Source organism: Myxocyprinus asiaticus, chromosome 34 (assembly GCF_019703515.2).
Source record: "Myxocyprinus asiaticus isolate MX2 ecotype Aquarium Trade chromosome 34, UBuf_Myxa_2, whole genome shotgun sequence".
In the NCBI taxonomy this organism is placed as follows: domain Eukaryota; kingdom Metazoa; phylum Chordata; class Actinopteri; order Cypriniformes; family Catostomidae; genus Myxocyprinus; species Myxocyprinus asiaticus.
This window is the reverse complement of record NC_059377.1, coordinates 812,471-833,576: the sequence shown is the minus strand read 5'-3', so window position 1 is coordinate 833,576 and position 21,106 is coordinate 812,471. Positions and strand designations below refer to the sequence as shown.

The window sequence follows — 21,106 nt, the reverse complement described above, 5'->3', positions numbered from 1 at the left end:
CCTATAGCATCCCATGTTTCTTGGACACAGTAATATTTTTGCACATATTACTTTAAATCTTAGATTCTGTTATTGTGACTTAATTGAAATGAATAATAATTCATGAATTAAATCTCTTTTAGAACTGGAAAATGTAAAACCAGTCTTGTGGAGATTTTGTTCGTGTTCCACAGCTCACGCTCCTTTCCAGTCGAATCGCAAAGAAAAATGCAAACAAATGTGCCCCCACTCAAGATATACCTCCAATGAAGTGCGGATGCAATCTTTGTAAGTTGCATCTGAGTGAATTAGAACCAGGGACTTCTTATACAAGGGGCGAAATATTACCACTTGACCACCCAGTCAAACCCTAATTTATGATGTGAAATATTTATTTTAGAGCTTGAAGTGGTCATCAGAACTGACTTTTCATTAAAACAGACAATTTAAAATAATCTTTTACGAACGCTCCTCGTTTCCGTGCGCCGTGTTAGAATCTCGCGAGATTGACGAGAGGGATCCCTTCTAGGCACGACCGGCCGTTTAGTCAAACCGGATGTGGCGTAGTGCAGGTTGTTGATGTTGATGCATTAACCGGTTGTAACAACAGATGTCGATCAATATGGCAGCTGCGAGTGAAATAACCAATTACTGTTGATTTTATTGTTTTGTTTTTAGCGTTAAATTTTAATCGTTTTGATCAATATTTGTGTTTTTCTCAGCACTGTTATTATGCTGATGAAAGGAGTGTGCATGTGGTCTCTGCTCGCAGTGTGTGTGTTGTGTGTATGTGTCGCGTACAAACCGGTGATCGTTGTTCATGGACTCTTCGACAGTTCTGCAAACTTTATCAACCTGAACAAATTCATCAACCAGGTAAACCATTAATGTCATCCAGCTGTCAGCTTTAGTATACTCTCTTGTACCTGTTATGAAGCCTATCACATCTGTAAATTTTCACAAGGTCAATAAACACACAGTGACTGTCATAACTACTACAGAGACATGTAATAATAGTGTTTAGAATAACCCTGGCAAAAAGTGATGGTATCAGATTGTAATGATACTTGAGAGTATCTTTATATTTTGATATGTGGGTGATTCTCACGAAACTGTGAGAAAAAACCGACCTGGACCTATTTTACTCAAAAATAAAAAATAAAAAAATATATTTTGCATGTAGAAATTCTAATTAGCGCAATGGGGAAAAAACATGTACAACAGCATAATTTTTACTGTTATACAGTAGAGAAAATATTTTTTGTTATGGGAATGAGAATTGGAGGGTAAAATGTGCTGAAGTGTCCTGAAAATAAAAATCTTAATGATCCTAAATGTAGCTTAGGCTTCATTTTCTTTATGCAAAATAAATTAAAAAAATGTAATCCATTTCATATGTAAAAATTCCATTTAAAAAAAGATTCCATTTACAGATGCTGTCATTAACTAATAATAATGCGTGTCAATTACAGAAGTCCTTTTAGATCAGAATCAGCTTTATTGCCAAGTATGCTTACACATACAAGGAATTTTTCTTGGTGACAGGAGCTTCCAGTGTACAACAATACAAAAACAGCAGCAAGACATAGATAATAATAAAAAATAATTATACACATACGTACAGACACACACATACATACATACACAAGGGTAGTGCAAATCTAATACAATCTGTTATGAACAGTGAAAATACAAATCTGTTATGTACAGTGCAAATATAGTCTACTCCAAATATAGGCTACTCCAGTTGTTCTAAATGTTCTATTTATAACTTGTTTTTTGCAACATTGAGCATTGTAGCCAATCAGGTACATGAATGCAGTGGAGTTATTCCATGTCAACTCAACCAGAGGTCCCCAGCTCAAAATTTTATAAAAAAAAAACATTCTGGTGAAAGAAATACATAAATGAAGATGAAAGACAAAATATTAAATGCCATGGATTAATATTTACTTTATTTTGTAGAGGGGGATAAAAATATGATTTTGAAAATATGATGAACATATGATTTTGGAGCAAAACCACAGATAAAAAATAAAAAAATAACCATAGAAAGGGGTCAGCATCATTATTTTATTTTTACACAGAGATTGGTAGGTCAGTTACTAAAATTAGTTGACTTGAGCAATCCTTGCATTATATGCCAATGGTGACAATTCTTTTTGTGTTTGTTTTTCCAAAGTTGGCATGCTGTAACTCAAGAAATATTCAAGATATCTTAATATCCTTTTAGATTCTGGTAATTTAGGTTCTTTTGGTATCTTCATTTATAAGGCCCTATATGGATCAGTCCCAGAGATATGGGGATCTCAGTGTGGCTCCATGTGCAAATTGTTGAATTTTACCCATTTTCAATGGTTAAAAACCAGATGTGGGTAACATTGTATGAAGCTGATACTTATTGTATTTAAAGAGGAATGTCTGAAGAACAAATTATGTATTTCTTTCACCAGAAAAAAAAAAAAAGATCAAAATCAAAATTTTAAATTTTTTGGTAAATTGTGTGAAGCTGAGTTGAGTGTGCAACAGTCATATTGGCTGCTGAAGGTATTATAAAATTAGCCAAAATATATAATAAACAAACACACATGGAGCAGAGACTGTGTGGAAATTTGTAATTCTGCAGAATTCTGCACACACAGACTCCATATGACTATCAGACTGTGCTAAAGAGTGAATTTATTGCTGTCAGTCTGATACGTGTTTTATATCTCGCATGAACACACTTCTTGGCTTGTTTTGGATGTGTAGGCTAAGTAAAGAATATGGCGAGCAGTTGCCCTAAACAAATAATGTTGTTAATGTAAATTCTATTAATATCAATTACATTATCAAGAGAAATAATCGACAGTTATGATTTTTGTCATAATTGTACAGCCCTAGTACAGTGTGCTTTTATAGCCTGGAAATTCCTCTAACCCTAACTGTAAATACCTCAGTCAGGTGCCTGATGTCATGTGAAAGCTGTTTTGCTGCTGTAATGTTGTGTAATAGGGAATTCACAACTGAAGGAACTGGAAAATACATGTGATAAACAAACATTGATCTGACAGTCTGTGAATGCAGAGGACAGCATCGTGTGCATGTGTTTAACACTGAAACTGATGTGTGTTTTCTCTGCATGTGTCTCTTTTTCTTGTCATATCTCAGTCTCACCCAGGCACTAATGTGTTGGTCATCGATCTGTTTGACCGTAGTGCCAGTCTGCAGCCGCTCTGGAAGCAGGTGGAGGGCTTCACTGAAGCCATATATCCTATCATGCAAAATGCAGCTGACGGCGTCCACCTCATCTGCTACTCGCAAGGTCTGTGTGTTAGATCTGAATGCAAGAGAACTGTGTGTATGTAAACAAGTCCCCAGAATCAAAAGAAAAAATAATAAATTATGTTTCGCATAAAGAAAATGACACCTTTTTGAAAGATTTTTTGCATTGTGACATTATTGTTATGACAATTAAGTGCGTTTCCCCCCTTATGACTGTAATGTTTTTCTTTTTTGTTATTGCCATTATTCTCAATACTGATTACATTCTCATTACTATTCCATTACTCTATTTTACTATTTTACTCTATTAGACAGCAAAATTACTGTAATACAGCAATTTTTTAATTTAAATCAGCAAAAAATAAAGACAGGACAACAAATACTACCATGAAGTGTAAATACTTAACAATTGAAAAAAATATATCTCTTCTTTTTTTTTGCATTACAGTGTTCAGTGTGCCTAAATGGAATACCTGGAAATATCCAGGCCTGGATAAGTCATGGAAATGAATACAGTCTCAAAAGTCATGAACATTTCTGCAATGAATATATATTTTTTCTAGGTGCTTTAAAATATTTCATGAGATAGATATTGCGCTTGTGTTGAGTAAAACGTGCTCACAACCCAAAGTGATATCTGATTTGGCAGTGAATCATTATTTTGAATCTGTTCTTTTCAATGATTTAGTCTAAATGTTCTGAATCAAAATGATTTTTAAAAATCTGTTTCCAACATCACAAATGGTCATGGAAAAATGGTAGTTCAAAATGAAAATATTTCAGTAATGAGAAATTATGGGGACAATGTTTGTCATGAAAATAATTTCACAGTGCAATAAAATATTAATGGCCCTAAAAAGAGGCTTCATTTTTTTAATGCAAAATATTATTTTTTTATTTCTTTGTTTTGATTTTGAGGTCAAATGTGACATGGTAGTGTTCTAGGCATTTTTTTTTTTTTTTTTTTTAACATGTATACCAACATTCATGCTTCTGTTTTCTAAAGAATTTAGCCCTGCATGATTGTCATAAAAAAACTAGACATTTATAAGATCACGGACCACTGCATTTCTCAAGTGTATAATGCACGTCAACAGTTTAATTTTCACCTTTTAATTTTTTCTTGATAACACCGTTCTCATTTTAGCACATACTTTGTGTTTTAATTTTTTCACATGAGGACATCCATCTGTGTGTGCTGCAGGTGGCCTGGTATGTCGAGGAATTTTGTCCACACTTCCAGACCATAATGTGCACTCTTTTATATCGCTCTCTTCACCACAGGCAGGACAGTATGGAGGTAACATATTTCACTCTGAGGGAGATCAGCAGTTTAGCTGATAAACAGATCTAGTTCTGCTGAGGAACACATTCACAGACCTGTTGACCAAGTTAAATGTTAAAATACAAATGTTGAGTGACATGTGAATTCATTAAAGGAACTTTTGTCTTTCTCTCTGGAAATGAATGTTTTGGGAGTTTATGCTCCAGTCCAGAGAGAAGATTTTGTTCATGTTTCACATTTTGCTCTTTTGTTTCAGACACAGATTATCTGAAGTACCTGTTCCCACAGTTTGTCAAATCCAATCTGTATCACGTGTGCTACACTTCAGTGGGCCAGAGAATCTCCATCTGTAACTACTGGAACGGTGAGTAATGGATAACACTCATTAATTCATAGAATCAGAAGAGCTCAGGGAGGAGTCAGGTCATTTATGTCATTTATAATTTAGTTGATTAATCTTATCGACTGTCAATTAATCTCTTGTCAGTGCAGTTGTTCAGTAAAGGGCCAAAACACTGCCTATACTGGCATCATGTCTGTATTTTTGTTTCATAAACATTATTATTAATAGTATTAAATTAATGGCAAATTTAACAAACCGAGTCCATACATACATTAAGGGTGGGTAAAAATAGCGATTTTACAATGCATCGCGATCCTCATTTGAACAATCTCGATATCGATATCTACTTTATGCGCAACCCTCTTCTTCAATGAGAGGAAATCACTCGTATTTGCAACCAAATTTTGTGCTATGCGCCAAAAATGTATATATTTGGCAACTGGCTGGTAAATGTTGTGGAGGTCCAGAGCCGATTTGTGAATGGAGAGCGAGACCGGGAGATGAGAGCTGTAAGGAGTTACACCTGCGGGCAATTTACTAACAGCTGTTCTGTGTTGCAGTGAGAGGTGACAGAGAGTTAAAAGGGAGCTGAGAGCCACATGGGAGAGAGGAGTGACACATTGGAGTTGTGTGTGTTTTTGTTTATGTGGACATTTTTCGTTGGTACACTGAAAAGTGCTTTAAAAATAAAAGTCGAGAGAAGGTGGAAATACGTTGGCTCCCGCTTCCTCATTTTCTGGTCTCGCTCTCCATTCACAAATTGGCGCTCAACCATGCCCCCACCTCCATAATGTTCAGATTTCACTCACCAGTGATTGTGTAGTATAGTGGTGTAGTATTCAGCAGCGAGATTTTTTCACTTTGTGTTGAGAGTAAAAGTTGTTCTGTGTAATGTATGTGTCTAAAGACGAGATCCACACAACATGTAACGCAATGCAACATATTTGTCATGTAATAATGTCTCTTAACAAACTTTCTGTTCTCTACAGTCAGCTGTTGATAAAAAAACCAAAAAACAAAAACATTTCATTTTAATCAGGTATAGCACGGATGAGATGATGCCATTCGAGTCTTTATCCTTATTTACAGATACTTTTTACAGAAATGCCATTTTTTTAAAGAGACAGTACCTGTTTTTAGCACATGTTCAACAAATTAATGTAAATGCCTGTAAATAGTAAAAATAATGCAATTAAAACAAAAAACATGTAACAACAAATAATATATGCAATAAAATATATTTATTGATTTAATTCATGGATTTGTTAAACTAAAATGTAACCAAAGTGATAAAATACTAAAAATATAATTAGCAAAATTAATATTTTCGTAATGAACCTTAATCCCCTGTTTAATTAACAGCATTAGCTTGGAGAGAATTTATTTCATATGTAAGCAAAAGGGACATTATAACTAGTGCCCGACCGATATATCGGTCAGCCAATATTATCGGCCGATAGTAGCCTTTCACCGATATATCAGTATCGGCATATATTTTACCGATATGTACGGATATGAAAACTTTTTTTCAGAACGTATAATGCAGAAAACAATGCTTTAGAATTGGTGTCATAGCATAGTTTGTCCAGCAGAGCGCGCTCCGACTCCATTGTATACAGAGCTGACTCTGAGCTGATGGTGGTTCTGCAGACAGGGCGAAGTTAAACGGTGTGGATTTGAGTGGTCTCTTTTCCTTAAATTGCTAACTAGTTTGTGAAATACATACAGCCTTGAATTACGATCATTGTACATTAAATATAGAACATGATACGCATTCACTGAATCAACGTTAGCGAATATTTAATAGACATATTTATTGAAAACAATTGAATGAATAGTGCAGGATCAGTGGAACAACCCTAAAAGCCTGTTCTAAATGGAAATCACCAAGTAAAAGTTACTCAACATATTAAAACAATCAGGACATTTTTGAAAATAATTAACAGGCAGACTAAGCCAAATCTACGAGAGAGAAAAAAATGCGCTGAAAAGTTGCATGTATTTCACGACGTGCAGTCGTGCATTAACCATTGATCTAATATGACAGCTGTTTGGTAAAGAACGTTAACCAATAACAGTTACGATGTAAAAAAAAAAAAAAATAGGCCTGTGACGTAGCCTGCAATAAACCTAATGTACTCTAAACATGACGTGCACACAGAATAAAATATAGTTTAACACGTTAAGCAGTCAGCACCTCCTTGAAAACAGCCTTCTTAATCAGCAGATTAAAAAAATGGCATACCTAGTCCAAAACAGTTATTTTCTAGGCTACTTACTCAAAAGCATAAATTTTTTGATGAGTAAAATTAACACGTCGACATGGACGGGACTTGACTCACCTGAGGCGTCTATCCTGTGCTTGAAAAAGCCCGCTCAGCAGAAAAATAACATCCAAGCATGCACAGATGTAAAGAAGACTCAAATGTGAAAACATCCTTAGGGACTTTCAAATATTTGGAAGGCCGATTCCCGCACCACCGAAGTGATTTCATGACTACTTTGCTGTTTTCTTGTCTAGCGAGAGGACATTTTCCTGTGTGCGCCGCGAGTGAGAGAGGGAAGAAGCACGCGCAGCCTGAGGTGAAATTAAACTCTGTATCTGCTCCAGATATCCTCTTTTTTTTAAATAATATTTGTATTATTAATTCTATTTAAAATATGTAACATTAATAGGACAGTAATTTAAGTGCAGCCTCTGTAAAAATATAAAGCCAAACGTAAATGTGTAAAAATTATCATCAGTTTAATGGGGGGAAATATTAACCGACTAGTAATTCCAGTGTCGACTAGCAGCATCAGAACCGTTTATTCGACTAGTATCGCACATCCCTTGTATTCACCAAACTGTTTTGTTCAGGATTCACAGTTTGGTACCCCCTTCAACCGAACAATTCCACTCGTTGCATTTACAAAATGTAATATTTAAAAGTATGGTTTTCCAGACATTAAAATAGGATGCGTAATAAAAGTAGATTTAATAAATAGTATATTCGCCCTGTGTAAATAATAATATATAGGTACTGTATCTAAAATAAATGAGGGGTGATAAATACTAATACAACAGTCTGGAAAAATAGACAGTTATTAGTTTTAATAACCTATATATATTTTTTTAATGTGTTGAAACTTGACACAGGGCGACGCACCCTAAAAACGGCACTGTTTCATGATGAAGAGCCGCTTAAAAGTAAGTTTTTTTTTTGTTGTTTTTTTTCTCTCTCTCCTAAATGTAAATGAGTGTAAATGCCAACACCATCATATATGTCGAAAGGACTGATGCCTGTCACGCAAAACATGAGCTCATTGATGTCATTATATGACATAAAAATGACTTTTTTATTTAATCAGTTACTCCTGGTCGGAGGCTGCTGTATATATTTAGTGTAGGGTTACGTCCTACATAAATGTAATGGTGCAACGCTCAAATATTTAGTAAAGCGTAAAATGTAACTTAGTGCCCATTTATGCCACAACTAGTCTCAGTTGTAACGTACTATAGCTGGTGCAACTGGCCCCTGATGTTTATTTAGCTATTTATTTTATTTTAATTTAGTCTTTATTTTAATGGTCAGCCATTGACTGATTACTAAACAGTACTGATGTTTATTTAGCTATATATTTTATTTGAATTTATTCTTTATTTTAATGGTCAGCATTTGACTGATAAACATACAGTACTGATGTTTATTTAGCTATTTATTGTATTTTTATTCTTTATTTAAATGGTCAGCAATTGACTTGTACTAAACATACAGTACTGATGTTAATTAAGCTATTTATTTTATTTTTATTTATTCTTTATTTTAATGGTGGGCAATTTACTTATACAGTACTGATTTTTATATAGCTATTTATTGTATTTTTATTTATTCTTTATTTTCTCAGTGTTCATTTCTAGAATTTGTTGACAATGTATAATAATAATGTCAAATGTTCTTTGATAAAAATATTTGTTTAAGAAAGCAGCCTTGCGAGTACCTTTGCATAGTCATATCAGTGCAAAATCTGTGAAAAGTCTACATAGAAAATGTCTGTTTTCATTCCAGCTCAAAAATTAGCTATATCGGTCACCATATCGGTAATCTGTGAATTTTCCCTCTCTAAAATCGGTATCGGTTTCAGAAATCCCATATCAGTCGGGCTCTAATTATAACTTAAATATAACCATATGAATCAATATCGAATCAAAATTGGAAATCGATCGAGAGCTGGTAAATCCAAATCAAATCGGGAAACCTGTATCAATACCCAGCCCTTACATACAGTTGTAGTCAGAAGTTTACATACACTTTAGCCAAATACTTTTAAACTCAGTTTTTCACAATTCCTGACATTTAATCGTAGAAAACATTCCCTGTCTTAGGTCAGATAGGATCACTACTTTATTTTAAGAATGTGAAATGTCAGAATAATAGTAGAGAGAATTATTTATTTCAGCTTTTATTTCTTTCATCACATTCCCAGTGGGTCAGAAGTTTGCATACACTTTGTTAGTATTTGGTAGCATTGCCTTTAAATTGTTTAACTTGGGTCAAGCGTTTTGGGTAGCCTTCCACAAGCTTCTCACAATAAGTTGCTGGAATTTTGGCCCATTCTTCCAGACAGAACTGGTGTAACAGTGTCAGGTTTGTAGGCCTCCTTGCTCGCACACGCTTTTTCAGTTCTGCCCACAAATTTTCTATCGGATTGAGGTCAGGGCTTTGTGATGGCCACTGCAATACCTTGACTTTGTTGTCCTTAAGCCATTTTGCCACAACTTTGGAGGTATGCTTGGGGTTGTTGTCCATTTGGAAGACCCATTTGCGACCAAGCTTTAACTTCCTGGCTGATGTCTTGAGATGTTGCTTCAATATATCCACATAATTTTCCTTCCTCATGATGCCATCTATTTTTGACGTTCACCAGTACCTCCTGCAGTAAAGCACCCCCACAACATGATGCTGCCACCCCCATGCTTCACGGTTGGGATGGTGTTCTTCAGCTTGCAAGCCTCACCCTTTTTCCTCCAAACATAACGATGGTCATTATGGCCAAACAGTTACATTTTTGTTTCATCAGACCAGAGGACATTTCTCCAAAAAGAAAGATCTTTGTCCCCATGTGCACTTGCAAACTGTAGTCTGGCTTTTTTATGGCGGTTTTAGAGCAGTGGCTTCTTCCTTGCTGAGCAGCCTTTCAGGTTATGTGGATATAGGACTCGTTTTACTGTGGATATAGATACTTGTCCACCTGTCTCCTCCAGCATCTTCACAAGGATCCTACGTTCATCTCTAGGAGACAGAATGCATCTCCTTCCTGAGCGGTATGATGGCTGCGTGGTCCCATGGTGTTTATACTTGTGTACTATTGTTTGTGCAGATGAATGTAGTACTTTCAGGCATTTGGAAATTGCTCCCAAGGATGAACCAGACTTGTGGTGATCCACAATTTTTTGGCTGATTTCTTTTGATTTTCCCATGATGTCAAGCAAAGAGGCACTGAGTTTGAAGCTAGGCCTTAAAATACATTCACAGGTACACCTCCAATTCAGTACACCTCCTATCAGAAGCTAATTGTCTAAAGGCTTGACATCATTATCTGGAATTTTCCAAGCTGCTTAAAGGCACAGTTAACTTAGTGTATGTAAACTTCTGACCCACTAGAATTGTGATATAGTCAAATAAAAGTGAAACAATCTGTCTGTAAACAATTTTTGGAAAAATTACTTGTGTCATGACTTGACAAAACTATAGTTTGCTAATATTAAATCTGTGGAGTGGTTAAAAATTAGTTTTAATGACTCCAACCTAACTGTATGGAAACTTCTGACTTTAGCTGTACATACAGACATAAATGCATAAATACACAGCAGAGGAAAATATTAATCATTTAATTTCTTAAAGGAATAGTTCTCCCAGTCCCAAAGATGAAAATTCTGTCACCATTTACACATTTTAAAGTTAAAGTGCAGATGCCAAGATTTTCAGTGAATAATGATTTAAATTTCACTCTGTTCATCACAAAACATTATTATATGGTTTCAAAAGACTTGGAATATAGCCAATCAGTCATATGGGCTACTTTAATGATCATTTTATGGAGATTTTGCATCCTTTCTGAAGTTTAAAAGCTTCAGTCCTCATTCTGTTTAATTACAAGGAAAGAAACAAACAGCACAGTCTCCAGAATTTCTCCTTTTGTGTTCTCATTTAAATGAGGTTTGACAAAGGAATGATCTATAACCTTACAGAACAGAGTTCTGGCCATTTACCTTCATTAAGAGCTGTGCGTTCATATTTATACTCATCAAAACTGTTAATTCTTGAGTGGGTATTTTTTCTTCAAGTAGTTGTCACACTGACATGTTCAGAAATTCTGTGTATGTTGAAACATTCAGTGATGTGTCAGTGTATTTTTTCAGATCCTCATCACAGAGACATGTACATCAACAGCAGTGACTATATGGCCTTACTGAACAGTGAAAGAGCAAATCCAAACACAACCGGTACAACAACTCATCACTCTTCCAGGGTTAGAAATTCCAGCATGTATATGTAGATTGTAAGTGTGCTTTCTGTGGTTTTGATTCGAGTGGCAGAGCTTGCTTCTTGGTTGACAGTGACTTTGGTATTTTGTAGTGTGTGCTGTCATTTGTTATGTATCCTCTTCACATTCAATGGAAATATTATTGATAGAATGTAAAAAACTGAGCTAAAAGTGAAGAGTTTTTGAAGTGTGCGCATGTGCGTGAACAGACCGGAGAATAAAAGTCATAAGATGGAGCCTAACAACAAGTCAACACAGCATAAATAATTAAACATTTCTGGGAGTACAGTTTGAAAAGTACATACACTATAAACTATACCTATTTATACACATCAGTGTCAAATATCAACTGTCCCTCACATTTGCGTATATCCGCTTGTACATTGGGGGAATCCCAGAGTTTTACATAAGAGGGAAACCCCACTATTGAAGCGTAATTCCACTGCAGGTTGCGATAGTAAGTTAAGGAAACAAACACAGCAACAACTCTGGAATATCTGGAAAAAAGGGAAGCAATGGAGAATAAAATAGCAAATTTTTCCTCGGATACCATATTTGTTACTTACACAAGCATCACGGGGAAATTCCAATGCTGTGGAGTAAAGCTGCTTACCATCCGAGCCACATGTACTGTACAGTATACGGGAGTAAAGAGTACGGCACTTATACTGTGCATGTAAACTGGAACGCTGCTTTCTCGCAATAACCTGCTTTCTGGTGTCCATATAAATGTAGTAATTTTTCCACCTGTGGGCAAAATGGATAGAGTACATTATTCCACTGAGTACCTTTTAACCGAACATCAAGAAGGGCAAGAGGTCAAAATAAAAGTCTAATGTGACATCCACTAGTTCAGCAGTAAATTGTTAAAAAAATACAGAGCAAAGATAATGTAACTCAATTTGTTCAGGAATAAGATCAGAAGCAGTAATGGTGTAGTTATTTGTGTTATTTTTTCTGTACACTGTACTTTACTAACTGAAATGAAATGTAAACATGACAAGTTCAAAGATTCATCTTCTCTTATTAAAGCTGATGTAACATTTTTTGCCATTAAAATACTTTCTCCTATCCTAGCTTGATATGCAGAGACAACTATAAGTAAACCATTTGTAGGTTAATTTTCTCAACTTTAAAGACAGTGTCTCTGTTGGAGCCCGCTCGTTAGCACAGAAAATGCACACTACAGTTTAAAGTTGAAATTGAATATTTCCCGATAAAGAAAATTTCATATGAAATATCCTCACACAGTTTGGAAAGAAAACTTCCTGCGCATTAAGAAACTGGTGCTGATCGGCGGCCCGGATGATGGAGTCATCACACCATGGCAGTCCAGGTTAGTCGAATCCTTTTTTATGTCATACTTGGAACATTTTAGTCATCTACTGTGGTCATTATGAAGACATTTTGATGTTGTCTCATTTACAGTTTCTTTCTTTTCAGTCAGTTTGGTTTCTATGATGATAATGAAACTGTTGTTGAGTTGAAAAACCAGAAAGTAAGTAGAATTGAAGTTTGTCTCTTTTGCATTGTTTGTAAAAAAAATTAAAATAAAACTTGAACAATGTTCTTTTTTTGGTGTAAATTTAAATGGTAACACTTAACATTAACATACCCTTTATTAAGGGTTTATAAAAGGGTTTGTTAATGACCAATAAACCATTTACAAATGCATTATAAATCATTGATATGTGGTTATAAAAACATGAATATCTTGTCAAATAGTGAGCCATTTTAACTTACATGTTGCTTAATAAACACACTTATTCATACTTCTATTAATCAAAAACATTACATGTGCAAAATTATTTAAGCCACATTGTAGCAAAAATAGATTATTATAGTGGAATTAAAAGGTGTTTCTATTCATTACTGTAATGTCTTGTCTTGACTCACTTGTATTGTCACTTTCCTTATGTTGATGTCAAAAGAATGGTTTTACCTAGTCCTAGTTACCTAAAGTCCTCTGCAAAAGCATTTTTTTAGCTCTTCATGTGCATTCACAGCATATATCATAAAACCTGTTGACCATTAAACAATACTCAACTTTATGTACACGTTTCTAATGTTGGCAACTCCTTAATAAACTTCTTCATATGTATCCACTTTACATTAAGGTACATTTTCCTAGGTTACTAATGCTGAATAAGTGTTATTAAGCATTTGTATAACATGTGAGGTAAAATGGCTCACAATTTAGCATGTACTGCATAAAATGGCAGGTCATTGATTTATAATGCATTTGTAAATGGCTTATTAGTCATCAATGAACCCCTTTATAAACCCTTAACAAAGTGAACATTAATGTAAAGTGTTACTATCTTAATTTTATTTTTTTAAATGGATAGTTCCAGTCCTGGATGCTAATTGGTCAATACAGCGTTCCAATCGTGCTTAAAAAAAGCATGATATGGTAACCGCTTAAACCGCTATGATGCCAAACACCTGTTCACCATATCACTACACAGCACCCGTAGTTTTAGTAACTATTAACCTTATTTTAGATGTCGGGGATTATATCGGAAGGATGTCATTTTATGAGCTTGCTTAAAAATTTGTGTTCTTAATATATTTATTATGTAGTAATTGTTTTAGAAAAGCAATAACACACTCAACATACCTTTAACTGTGACTATGTTCACAATATAACACATTTTCTCGTAATGTATCGCCGTATTGTTTTCCTCAAATTCATAATTTTTTCCAGATGTTGCTGGCATTGAGGATTGATTGAGGATGTTTGATGTTTTTCAGGTGTTTTTGATGGACTCGTTTGGTCTAAAGACGCTGTACGCTCGAGGAGATTTGGCTTTGTGTTCAGTGGCAGGTGTCACACACATCCTCTGGCACTCCAATGAAACCGTGTACAAAAACTGCATTGAGAAGTGGCTTACATGAACACCTATTTTCTACACTCCATAAAAACAGCTCTTTTTTTTATTAATTTATACAAACTTGTACATTTTCTTACATTATGCTAATGCAGAGTATGACAAAACATATGACTGTGTTAGTGCCCATCGAATACCTCTACAATTTGGACACAAACTCAGTTTTGTTGACCTGTTAGAATATAAACGCATGTGTAAAAAGATACACACAAACACTAAATCTAAGTAATAACCACCTGTGCCTGAGGGATCATTTTCTCATCTTGTTAAAAAGGGTTCGGATCTGTTTATTAATGTGTGTAAATATTTTTATTTGTGTCTTTTGCTTTAGATGTTATGTGTTTGATGAGGACTGCTGCAGAAACATTCATGCCTTACATGTGATTTACTCTGTCCTTGTTTGTCTAAAATCCAAGTGCTGTGATAGACTGTGGTAACAGATGCTATGAAAAGGGAGAGAATGTGTTAAAGGGTTAAAAAAGGATAATAAGAGCGAAAATGGAAGGGGAATTACATTAGCATTGCTGGATATGTAACTTTACCTCTCACTTCACATCATTTAAGCCTCAGGCCCAAAATTGCTCATTTTTCTTTATTGTTTGAATGTTTGAATTGCCTGTCCCAGGCCATGAAGTGATTTGCCTTTGAAAAACAAATTTGTTTGATCTGTTTAAGTGTTTAGGATATTTACGATTATTTGTACTGTTTTATGGTAATAGAAACATGTGGGTTCGGCTCAAGGGGAAAAATTGTTATAGTCATAGTGTTGACATAGTTTCAGAATTATTACTAGATGGCTTTGAGAATTTTAAGCACAGTGGGATTCAAATGCATTCAGATGGAATGAACTTGGGAGCTATGGAGATGTACAAACCTATTTTGCCATATTTACTGATATCATTGCAGTGTTCTGTGTATTTTAATGTTTAGGTCTGTTTTATGTGTTTATAAATTGTATTTTTGGATAAAGTACTGTCTGAATTATAAATGTTTTAACAATTGAACTACACTTTCCTGTTAAAACGGATTTGGTTGAATATTGTTCATGCATATTAGCACCACAAAACTGCTCCAGATAGAGATTTTGTAAAAATGAATTAAGCTGCAATGCGCTTTACTGTTTACATAAAATGGACATTTTACTCTGAAAGCTTACTTATGTTTTTAACAGCACTATATCCCTTGTTAAATGTGCAGTCTTTAACCTGATTAAAAGAAGTTTCCGAATACGTGTGTGTGAGAGAGCCTGACATTATATTCTATATCATACATTTAGAATACCATGTCCACGTGTGTAAATGCAGGTGAAATTGTTAGGATGGGTAATTGTGCACACATCTCTAGTGGATCACATTCATATGAATGAGAATTCAGCATTGCACAGCATTTAAACATCAGTTTATTAGGGAGGAGAACACTTTGGGGAGGACCATGAAAGTAAAAGTGAGCTGGGTAATGTTGAAACCACAAACAAACTATTTGACGCAATTGATATATATTCAAATGGAACACATAGTAGAAAACAGCAGCATTTAACTAAAATGTACTTTACCACAAAAAGAAGTCTTCTGACAACACTTGTCAGAAGTGAAAAATCAAAAGAATCAGTGAATCGAGGTATTTAAACCATTTCACATAAATGAACCAAATAGCTCAAATGAATTGGACATCCCAGTGCTGTTATTTGTCAGGTCAGGTTTATATCTTTCTACAGCCCCAATTCTGAAATGCTAATAACATCAAAGAGGCATGATTTGTATATTATACTCACCCTTTGCTATATTGAAAGCACCATGACTACACATTATATGATGTTTTACTCTGTGAATTATATTGTTTGGTTTTTTTTCCTCCTTGCCCTACGTGGCAAGGAGGAAAATTTATAGTAAAAATGGACCTAAATTGATCCGTTTCTCACCCGCACCTATCATATCACTTCTGAATATATGGGTTTAAACACTGGAGTCTTATGGATTACTTTTATACTGACTTCATGTGCTTTTTGGAGTTTCAAAATACTGGTACCCATTTACTTTACATTGTATGGACCTACAGAGCTGAGATATTCTTCAAAAAATCTTAATTTGTGTTCTGCTGAAGACACCCGGATTGAGGTGAGTAACTGCACCACCACGAGGACCTACTAAGTAGTGGGAATTAGGCATTCCAAATTGGGAGAAAAATGGATAAAATAAAAAAAGTTACTTTAGACACCCGGTAGCGGCGGTAGATTATTTTACTCTGGATAGGGGTTACCCGGCAGGGTTTCCCTCTTTCCCCCTTATTGTTCTGTCTTGTCCTGGAAACATTAGCAGCCGCAATAAGAAAGGAGGATGATTTTTCAGGGGTGGTGGCGGGAGGTGTGGCACATAAGCTTTTGCTTTACGCAGATGATATTTTATTATTCGTCTTCGACCCCATTAGATCTATGCCTTGCCTTCACAGAATTATGAATTCCTTTTCTAAGTTCTCAGGAAACAGAGTTAATTGGTCTAAATCCAAAGCTTTGTCTCTGACAGCGTACTACCCGGTAACGTCTTTTCAGCCGGGTGCCTTCCAGTGGCCCAAACAGGGCATTATGTATTTGGGTATTACTTCATTTATCAACAATTATAAACAGGGTTCCCACGGATCCTTAAGACTTTAAGGCATTGAATTCATTCATCTAAAAATAAGGCCTTAATTGGCATTAAAATGTCTTAAATCAATCTTTTAAGAGTCTTAAATGCGAAGACATGGGAAGCAGGACTTTCTTAATTTTTTTTTTTTTTTTTTTCTGACCTCTCAATCTCAAAAGTTAACAATTTTATTTTTTTTAAATTTACCGAATGCCTCTCGCATTAACTTCACGCAGATCAGGATAGCGGAACCAACAATACTCATATTTTGTTTGCGGCCGGGATGCTCCGAGCAGATGCACTGTCTTCTAGCTAGCGAAGACATGGGGAAGTGCAAATTCAGTGAAAATTGGCTATTTAACAATGATTGGCAGTAGCTTCGCTACAAATACTACATTTCTAAGTAGCGAGGTGGTAGCTTTGCTAGTTTTTAAATCAAGTAACTTGTCAGAAGCAAAGCTACTTCATAAAGTTTGAACTGTTTTGTGCTGACTTTAGATTTCTTCATTAAAGTGAATGTTTATCTCATAATGCATGAAAACATGCTGCAATGATACATTTTGTATTGTAATGATTTCTTTTGGCATGCATCGCTGTCAATCAATTACATTAGTTAAAAAATCAGGTTTTATTGAACAATAAGTGAGTTTTACTGAAAAATGGCTGCAAAAAGCATTCTGAGCTTAAAAAGTTGCTTTTAGGCCTTTGAGAGCTGTTTCTTGAAGTTTGCACAGTTTTGTGCAGACTTCAAATTTCCTCATTAAAATGACTGTTTAGGTCTCATAATGCATGAAAACATGCTGAAATGATACATTTTGAGTTGTAATACTATCTTTATCAGTGCATCGCTGTAAATGAGTTGCATTATTGAAAAAAATTAGGTTTCACTGATTAAGTGAATTCTACTGAAAAATCGCTCCAAAAAGCATACTGATCTTAAAAAGTTGCTTTTGGGCCTTTGAGAGCTGTTTCATGAAGTTTGCACAGTTTTGTGCGGACTTCAGATTTTTTCATTAAAATGAACTGTTTAGGTCTGATAATGCATGAAAACATGCTTCAATGATACATTTTGAATTGTAATGATTTCTTTTGTCATGCATCGCTGTCAATGAGTTACATTAGTGAAAAAATCAGGTTTTATTGAACAATAAGTGAATTCTACTGAAATATCGCTCCAAATAAATTCTTTCTGAGCTTAAAAAGTTGCTTTCGGGCCTTGAGAGCTGTTTAATAATGTTTGCAATGTTTTGTGCTAACTTCAGATTTCTTCATTAAAATGACTGATAAGCTCTCATAATGCATGAAAACATGCTGCAATGATGCATTTTGAATTGTAATGATTTCTTTTGTCATGAATAGTTGCCATAGGGTGACATTAATCTTAAAAACGTGCTTTAGGGCCTTTGATAGTTGTTTAGTGATGTTTGCAAAGTTTTTTTCTGACTTCAGTTTTCTTCATTAAAGTGAATGTTTAGCTCTCATAATGCATGAAAGCATGCTGCAATGATACATTTTGAATTGTAATGATTTCTTTTGTCATGCTTCACTGTCAATGAGATACATTAGTGAATAAATCAGGTTTTATTGAACAATAAGTGAATTCTACTGAAATATCGCTCCAAATAAATTTTTACTGATCTTAAAAAGTTGCTTTTGGGCCTTGATAGATGTTTCGTGAAGTTTGCACAGTTTTGTTCTGACCAGATTTCTTCATTAAAGTGAATGTTTAGCTCTTATAATGCATGGAAACATGGTGCAATGATTCATTTTGAATTGTAATGATTTCTTTTGTCATGCTTCACTGTCAATGAGTTACATTAGTGAATAATCGCTCCAAATAAATTTTTCTGAGCTTAAAAAGTTGCTTTTTGGCCTTTGAAAGCTGTTTAATAAAGTTTGCAATGTTTTGTGCAGACTTCAGATTTCTTCATTAAAATGAATGTTTAGCTCTCATAATGCATGAAAATATGCTGCAATGATATATTTTGAAATGTAATGATTTCTTTTGTCATGCTTCACTGTCAATGAGCTACATTAGTGAATAAATCAGGTTTTATTGAACAAGAAATGGATTCTACTGAAATATCGCTCCAAATAATTTCTTTCTGAGCTTAAAAAGTTGCTTTTGGGCCTTGAGAGCTGTTTCAAAAAGTTTGCAATGTTTTGTGCTGACTTCAGATTTCTTTATTAAAATGAATTTTTAGCTCCCATAATGCATGAAAACATGCTGCAATGATACATTTTGAATTGTAATGATTTCTTTTGTCATGCATAGCTGCCTTCGAGTGACATTAATTTAAAAAATCAGGTTTCATTGAAATAAAAGTGAATTCTACTGAAAAATGGATCCAAAAAATGTCTGAACTTAAAAATGTGCTTTTGGACATTTGATTGTTGTTTAGTGAAGTTTACACATTTTTTTTCTGACTTCAGATTTCTTCATTAAAGTGAATGTTTAGCTCTCATAATGCCAGAAAACATGCTGCAATGATACATTTTGAATTGTAATGATTTATTTTGTCATGCATAGCTGCCTAAGGGTGGCATTAATTTAAATAATCAGATTTCATTAAAAAATAAGTGAATTCTACTGATAAATGGCGTCAAAAAATTTCTGAACTTAAAAAGTTGCTTTAGGGCCTTGAGAGCTGTTTAATAATGTTTGCAATGTTTTGTGCTAACTTCAGATTTCTTCATTAAAATGACTGATAAGCTCTCATAATGCATGAAAACATGCTGCAATGATACATTTTGAATTGTAATGATTTCTTTTGTCATGCTTCACAGTCAATGAGTTACATTAGTGAATAAATCAGGTTTCATTGAACAATAAGTCAATACTACTGAAATATCGCTCCAAATAAATTCTTTCTGAGCTTAAAAAGTTGCTTTTTGGCCTTTGAGAGCTGTTTAATAAAGTTTGCAATGTTTTGTGCTGACTTCAGATTTCTTAATTAAAATGACTGTTTAGCTTTCATAATGCATGAAAACATGCTGCAATGATACATATTGAATTGTAATGATTTCTTTTGTCATGCATAGTTGCCTTAGGGTGACATTAATCTTAAAAACGTGCTTTTGGGCCTTTGATATATGTTTCGTGATGTTTGCAAAGTTTTTATTCTGACTTCAGATTTCTTCATTAAAATGAATGTTTAGCTCTCATAATGCATGAAAACATGGTGCAATGATACATTTTGAATTGTAATGATTTCTTTTGTCATGCATAGCTGCCTTAGGGTGACTTTTATTTAAAAAAATCAGTTTTCATTGAACAATGTCAATTCTTCTGAAATATCGCTCCAAAAAATTCTTTCTGAGCTTTAGAAGTTGCTTTAGGGCCTTGAGAGCTGTTCATAAAGTTTGCAATGTTTTGTTCTGAATTCAGATTTCTTCATTAAAGTGAATAATAGCTCTCATAATGCATGAAAACATGCTGCAATGATACATTTTGAATTGTCATGATTTCTTTTGACGTGCTTCTCTGTCAATGAGTTACATTAGTGAATAAATCAGGTTTTATTGAACAATAAGTGAATTCTACTGAAATATCGCTCTAAACAAATTTTAACTGATCTTAAAAACTTGCATTTGGGCCTTTGATAGATGTTTCGTGAAGTTTGCACAGTTTTGTTCTGACTTCAGATTTCTTCATTAAAGTGAATGTTTAGCTCTGAACAAAGTAGTGAACAAAATAGTTTTTATTGAACAATAAGGGAATTCTACTGAAAAATGGATCCAAAAAATATCTGATCTTAAAAACGTGCTTTTGGACCTTTGATAGTTTTTTGTGAAGTTTGCAATGTTTTGTGCTGACTTCAGATTTCTTCATTAAAGTGAATGTTTAGCTCTTATAATGCATGAAAACATGCTGCAATGATCCATTTTGATTTGTAATGATTTATTTTGTCGTGCTTCTCTGTCAATGAGTTACATTAGTGAATATATCAGGTTTTATGGAACAATAAGTGAATGCTACTGAAATATCGCTCCAAATAAATTCTTTCTGAGCTTAAAATGTTGCTTTTGGGCCTTGAGAGTTGTTTCATAAAGTTTGCAATGTTTTGTGCTAACTTCATATTTCTTCATTTAAATGAATGATAAGCTCTCATAATGCATGAAAACATGCTGCAATGATTCATTTTGAATTGTAATAATTTCTTTTGTCATGCTTCACTGTCAATGAGTTACATTAGTG

General features: G+C 34.4%; 1 protein-coding gene across 9 annotated transcripts; it reads left to right on the top strand.

Moving 5' to 3' along the window:
* Positions 1 to 545: 545 nt before the first annotated feature.
* Positions 546 to 15,039, top strand: LOC127425146 (lysosomal thioesterase PPT2-A-like). 9 transcript variants are annotated; one of them, XR_007894562.1, is made up of 10 exons: positions 546 to 855; positions 3,177 to 3,283; positions 3,692 to 3,806; positions 4,448 to 4,543; positions 4,785 to 4,892; positions 8,011 to 8,061; positions 11,275 to 11,384; positions 12,651 to 12,735; positions 12,843 to 12,897; positions 14,154 to 14,247. XR_007894562.1 is itself a non-coding variant. In XM_051670838.1 (10 exons), exons 1-10 carry the CDS (start codon positions 768 to 770, stop codon positions 14,295 to 14,297), a joined length of 909 nt encoding a protein of 302 aa, XP_051526798.1. In that variant the 5' UTR covers positions 546 to 767; the 3' UTR covers positions 14,298 to 15,039. The 9 variants fall into 9 exon arrangements, 7 of the variants coding, with proteins under 7 accessions (XP_051526798.1, XP_051526797.1, XP_051526795.1 ...); XR_007894563.1 differs by having other exon boundaries at positions 12,828 to 12,897; positions 14,154 to 14,204; XM_051670838.1 differs by having other exon boundaries at positions 3,692 to 3,767; positions 11,275 to 11,358; positions 12,828 to 12,897; positions 14,154 to 15,039.
* Positions 15,040 to 21,106: the final 6,067 nt, after the last annotated feature.